The following is a 6,853-nucleotide window of genomic DNA, read 5'->3' on the forward strand; positions in this document are numbered from 1 at the left end:
TTCAAGTCGACGGTTTGGCATTTCTCTTATTCCCGTAAGGTCCATACTTCCAACCAGGTACTTGTGGATGAGAATTCTGCGTGAGGTCTACTGTTCACAGAACTACTAGTTTATATAACTTTCATTGAATATTTGAATTGATAATTACTCGTATTATTTTTAAGGAATTCAAGCAGCATCTGAAAATTATCAATATTTGATGAGAAACATTTATTGACAAGAGAGTATAATTAATCGAGATCAACAAAATCCTTACAACTCAATATTCCTGTGTTGCATATTCATTATTTTCTACTATTAACCTTCCGGAAGTCGCGCTGTTGTAAAAAGTACAACAGTGTCAGTTTTTTTGCTGCACAAAACTATTTGAATGAGTCACCTATGCATTCCAAAACTTTCTTCACATCACTCCACTGAGTTGCAGTATCAAACGAGCAATGGTTCAGTCTTTAGGTGCCATTAAGTCGCGACAGTGCATAAGATAGGAAAATGCTGTATACGGGGACTGTAAACGAACCAATAACACAGAATTGATGGCTTTGCTTGATGTACCTTATTGGGCTATGAAATGATAATCATCCAAATGTTCATAGGCGTAGAATAATCCAAGAAGATAGAACAATTAATTAATATGTTTTGACAGTAAACAGAGAGCATAACACTTGGAAAATTGGATGATGTACAAAATACAACACGCGACTGCTCATGTGATTGAGAAGGGCGCGACTACCGGAAGGTCAATTCAACATTGAATTTAAAAACACTCGAGGCAGCTACACAAACACAATGACGTTTTGCCGTCCTTAAGAATTCTACCAGATTGAACGTAACTTCATCTGTTTAATAGAATTTACAAGGACGGCAAAAAAATCGTACGACCAAAAATCGTGTGTGTGTAACTGGCTTTATGAAGTGAAAAAAGCACTTACTATTTGCAGTTCAATATCATTCAATATTCCCCTACTCTCATTGAAATGACACACCACAAATAAGGCCAGGCGCACACCAGGCTTCAGATGCAATTTAAACAGAAAATTTTAAGTGGAAAAGATTGAGCATGAAAATCTCTACAATTAATGTTCAGTAACATTTTCACCAAGAATATTGAAAATAAGCTCGAAATTCGAGAAAATGTGATTATTCAATTACAAACTGTTGGCAACTGTTGATTCTATTAAATCATTCACTTTGAAGAGATAGCAGACCTCGTGTGTCCAGCATTATTGGCCTGTCACCAGCTGGCTCAAATCTTTGTATAGTAGACTTAAGATGACCGTGTACACTAGCGTCAGGTGATCAATTTTCATAACGGCAAGAAAAGTTGTGTGAGTGCGCCACACCAGATTTTTATTATTGTATACATGCATTTTCTGGAATAAAGAATATTTGAATTTGAAAATGAATACGACTTGATTTTGTCAAAGCCACTAATTTATTAAAACAAATTGCGCAATACTAGTTTTAGTATGACAACCGAGACTAGTATATCAATTTCTTAAATGAATAGTGGTTTAGACAATGCAGTGGTTCACTGAACACTAGCTTAACTTAGTGCAACCTGCAAAATCCTCCAAAATCAATAGATTGCAAGTCACTATCCCGGTTCCTGATAAGTTTCTGCCACATAATAAATTATTTTGAGAATCATTAAAATGTGATAGGATCATCAATAAATAATTATTACAAAACGAATTCTATTTATTTATAATTTACAAGTATATAGTGTAAATTGATTTAGTTATTACGTGATGTAGATGTTTTTACAGATAACCTATACCTTATAATATCAAAATAGTCTTAGACGATTTGTAGATTGAATCTTACAATAATAAAGCTAGTTCTAATCACTACAGTGATTCATGAAAAACAGTCTTAATCTGGACTCAAGTCATTAACTTGAGTTGAGTTTTAATAAACTGTGTGTTTTTTGAAAATAAGCTTGTAAGTTATCTAAAAATGTTGGATAGGAGGAAGAAATCCAGGAAGAAAAATAGTATTATTTCATTAGCATTAAAATTTGGAAGAGGAATAGAACAAGCTAAGCTTAGTTTTCCTCTTTTAGATGATGATAGCTATTATTATAGATCATTGTAATACGGTAATCAGATTAATAAATAAATTATAGGAAGGAAACGGTGAAGGAACAAGTCGTTAAGGCTGTGCAAAGGCTAAAAATAAACTTTTTACTCGTGATATTTTTCGAAGTTTTTTTATTTGTATATCAACAAGCTATCAAAATGAAAAAGTTTTCTCAGGAAAACATTTTTTTTCTGATCATTACTTTTTGAGATAAGAGCGCCTAAAGTTTAAATTTTTGGAACAGAACATTTCAAATTCGGTAAGAGATAAATCTACGAGATTTAGAGGATAGATTATTGTTGATTTAGTGAAACCAAAATTTTCTGAAAATATCAATTTTTAAGATAGTTATTCAATTTACTAAAAATAACCAAAAATAACTTTTAGTTGAGTTATTTTTGGTAAACTGAATAACTTTTCCAAAAATTGATATTTTCAGAAAAATTTTGTTTTAATAGATCAACAATGCCATCCTCTAGATCTCATGGATTTATATCGTAGTAACGAATTTGAAATGTTCTGTCCCAAAAATTCAAACTTCAGGCGCTCATATCTCAAAAAGTAATGATTGAAAAAAAAATGTTTTCCTGAGAAAACTTTTTCATTTTGATAGCTTAATGATATACAAATCGAAAAACTTTGAAAAATATCACGAGTAGAAAGTTTATTTTTAGCCTTTGCACAGCCTTAAACAGGAGTTCGTTTTTTTCAAATACCTTGCCATGTTTCATATGGGCTCGGAAAACTGGAATATTTCACGAAGGGTATCTAGATTAATTCAAAGTATTTTAAATACGATCCAGGAGGTTTGTAAGCCATTGATTACTAAGGTTATGTTCGGAAAACCGTCTCAGTCTTGGTTTAGCCTCATGGCATCAAGTTAAGTTTAAATTTAGTGTGTCCCATATGCACCATCTCGGTTTAAACGGAGATTAACCAGTTGTTGGTTTAAACCCAGAATAAAACACATTATAATGAATGTGACCATATACATTCATGTAATAGTAGATAAGCAAACGTAGATAATGCATAATAGCCCTCATCATTATTCCAAAAATTGATAAATAAATAAATTAAACTGAATGTTAACACAACTAATAAAATACCACTCGGTGCTATTAAAGCTTCAGGATATCATTTTTCAAAATGTTAAATTAGGCAAATTAAATTAATATGAAGAAAATCAACAATGGAAACATATTTCTAAAACGACGGCCCTAAGGGCAGTTTGCACAGACAAAGCTTAAACGAAATTAAATCAGCTGGTGGCTTAAACTCAAAATGAAACGTATTATAACAAACGAGACTTGATACGGATTAATCCAGTTGAAGATGACATTTATTTCAAACTGTGACTGTGCAAACGACACTAAAAGAAAACCTTATCCAACTGGGTGACATAAGCAGGTTTTTCATCTCTATAAATACTAACAGGAAATACATTTTATCATTTACAATAGCATGAATTTTACATACCGTATTTAACATAAAATACAATTTATCTTTATTCAAGTTTTAAAAGCTTTAATAGAGAAACAAATGCATACAACCTACCTTCTTTTTTAAACAAGAATGACAATAACATTGAGATGATTGTAAACATTGTTTGTAATGAAAAATAATATCAAATAGATCTAGTCTTGCTCTAAGGTTCAACTCACACCTAAGCGACTCAAGTCGAGAAGAGACTGCGACTCTAGTCTCTTCTCGACGCAGCATATGTTTTCAAATGGCGACACTTAGACCAGTCGATTTTCAAGTCAGTTACACAAACATCGATTTTTGTTCGTACGATTTTTTGCCTTTCTTGTGAATTCTATCAGATTAAACGGAGCTTGACAAACATCAACTGTTTGAAATCATCTGTTCAATCTAATAGAATTTATAAGGACGGAAAAAATCGTTTGAACAAGAATCGATGTGTGTGTAACTAGCCTTAGACTTCGCAACCTCGCAACTATGAGACTGAGTCGAGCGTCGACTCGACATGTTGGTCGAGCCTCGACTTGAGTTGCGTACTACCATAGAGAAACAATAGCGTGAGTAGATATCCCATGGTATAGGACGTTTATGTCGCAACTTTTTCTGTTATCTCAAGCCGATAGTCCACGTAGTTCTTTCCTGTGGAGCTGTGGGACTCGTAGTCTATCATACTGTGCCGTTCATACACTCTCACCCCAACAAAACAGTAAAAATCGACAGTAATCGGCTTGAGATAACAGTAAAAGTTGCAAAATAAACGCCCTATACCATGGGATATATGGGATATCTACTTATGCTATTGTTAATCTATGGTACTACCATGCATTTCTAAAGAAAGTGATGTTTTATCATTTTAGATAAGACAATAATAAGAATTAAATAAGACAATATATTCATAATAATTATTATAAAAATTTTTACATGCTAGTAGTGACGAATTAGATCTTATATTTTTTGGTCGGGAGAAATTTTGTTAACTGTATCAATTCTCCCACAAGGGTCTCTCCTACAACTAGTTCTTGTCTCGATCACGCGTTTGTAAGCTCCTGTCATTAGAGCAGCCATATCACGTCTCATATTACTAATCATTACGCAACTGTTATTGGTCTATTGTGAGGTTTAATAAAGTAGATTTTTAATAAAGTAAGGTTAGAAAATGGAGTAGCATGGAACTGAAGTAGTGACAATGAACAAGAAAGTCGTAAGGTTGAGAGACTGAAGTATACTCGACTGGAGTCGTACGATTCAAGTCGAGGTAGTGTGAGTTGAGCCTAACTATCTAGTGACTTTTGCGCCAACCTGTATTTTGATTTGTTGTTGATACAGTTGTGTGAATGTTTTAGTAAGAATTAAAATAAATTTGAATGATTTAGGCCAAAAACTCAGATACCACTTTTGAAACTGTCAATTTTTCAGAATCTAAACATTTTCCTAGAGAGCTCCCTACTGGTCTTCGTTATTTTCATTAGTGTTCTTGAGTTCTTGTAGTTCAAGGAGTTTCAACTTCTCTATTAAGTATTGAAATAGATTGAATGATTTAGAACTGAAATTCAAACGAAAATTTTGAAACTGTCAATTTTTCAGAATCTACACATTTTTCTAGTGATCTCCGTACACTGGTCTTCGTTATTTTCATTAGTGTTCTTGAGTTCTTGTAGTTCAAGGAGTTTCAACTTCTCTATTAAGTATTGAAATAGATTTGAATGATTTAGATCTAAAATTCAAACGAAAATTTTGAAACTGTAAATTTTTCAGAATCTACAAATTTTCCTAGTGAGCTCCGTACACTGGTCTTTATTAGTTTCATTAGTGTTCTTGAGTTCTTGTAGTTCAAAGAGTTTCAACTTCTCTAGTAAGTATTGAAATAAATTTGAATGATTTAGGCCAAAAACTCAGATACCACTTTTGAAACTGTCAATTTTTCAGAATCCAAACATTTTCCTAGAGAGCTCCCTACTGGTCTTAGTTATTTTAAATAGTGTTATTGAGTTCTTGTAGTTCAAGGAGTTTCAACTTCTCTATTAAGTATTGAAATAGATTTGAATGATTTAGATCTAAAATTCAAACGAAAATTTTGAAACTGTCAATTTTTCAGAATCTACACATTTTTCTAGTGATCTCCGTACACTGGTCTTCGTTATTTTCATTAGTGTTCTTGAGTTCTTGTAGTTCAAGGAGTTTCAACTTCTCTATTAAGTATTGAAATAGATTTGAATGATTTAGATCTAAAATTCAAACGAAAATTTTGAAACTGTAAATTTTTCAGAATCTACAAATTTTCCTAGTGAGCTCCGTACACTGGTCTTTTTTAGTTTCATTAGCGTTCTTGAGTTCTTGTAGATCAAGGAGTTTCAACTTCTCTAGTAAGTATTGGAATAGATTTGAATGATTTAGACCTAAAATTCAAACAGAAATTTTGAAACTGTAAATTTTTCAGAATCTAAACATTTTCCTAGTGAGCTCCGTACACTGGTCTTTTTTAGTTTCATTAGCTTTCTTCAGTTAGCAGAATGTCAGTGGTAACTAAAGTTTGCAGTTTTCTTAAAAGAAATGTGACTCTAGGCAGTTTTTTTCAAAGGAGTTCAACGTGCTCATCCCAACACATTTTAGTAATTTAACTTGTAATTCTTGTAGTTTGATGTGTTTCATCTTCTCTAGTAAGTATTGAAATAAATTTGAATGATTTAGCCTAAAATGCAAATTTTGAAATAGTCAATTTTTCAGAATCTACACATTTTTCTAGTGAGCTCGGTACACAGGTCTTCGTTAGATTCATTAGCGTTCTTCATTTCTTGTAGTTCAAGGTGTTTCAACTTCTTGAGCTGAATTGCGCTGACGTTGAGGTTGGAGCAGACAGAGAGGGTGCGAACGAACAGTTCGTAGTTGGCCTCTATCTCACCGGGCTCAATGCTCAGACTCCGGTCTTCTCCAATGGCCGCTGCAAAGATCAGCACAATGCCACGATCCAGCAACATTTCCAGACTTCTCTTATCTTTCAACTCCATTTTGTAGCTTTCTAGAATCAATCAAGAAAAAACTAATCTTAATATTCGTATGGCTATGGTATGGTGGGAGTTCCTTACGGAAGTTCCATCTCGCCTGAGTATATTATTAGAGAATTATTATAGACAAATAATGAACAATAGTGAATTTTTGTGCCATTTATGAGTATTAAATATGGGCTCAAGTATACTCAACAATAAATTTTCCATTTTTCGACCGAGTTTGACTTATGATGCATGATTTTGGACCGCCTTGACGAGCCGAGAAGAATGAAGTGTAGTACGATGAA

The 6,853-nt window shown here is 33.0% G+C and overlaps 1 protein-coding gene across 1 annotated transcript in view; it reads right to left on the reverse strand.

Annotated features, from left to right (window-relative positions):
* Window positions 1-6,218: 6,218 nt before the first annotated feature.
* LOC111050263 overlaps window positions 6,219-6,853 on the reverse strand; it is a 92,451-nt gene continuing 91,816 nt past the window's right edge. Inside the window, 1 exon segment of the mRNA XM_039431492.1 lies at window positions 6,219-6,577. Coding sequence (XP_039287426.1) covers window positions 6,282-6,577 — 296 coding nt within the window. The 3' untranslated portion in view covers window positions 6,219-6,281.

The sequence above is a fragment of the Nilaparvata lugens genome, chromosome 6 (genome assembly GCF_014356525.2).
Source record: "Nilaparvata lugens isolate BPH chromosome 6, ASM1435652v1, whole genome shotgun sequence".
NCBI classification, from domain to species: Eukaryota; Metazoa; Arthropoda; class Insecta; order Hemiptera; family Delphacidae; genus Nilaparvata; species Nilaparvata lugens.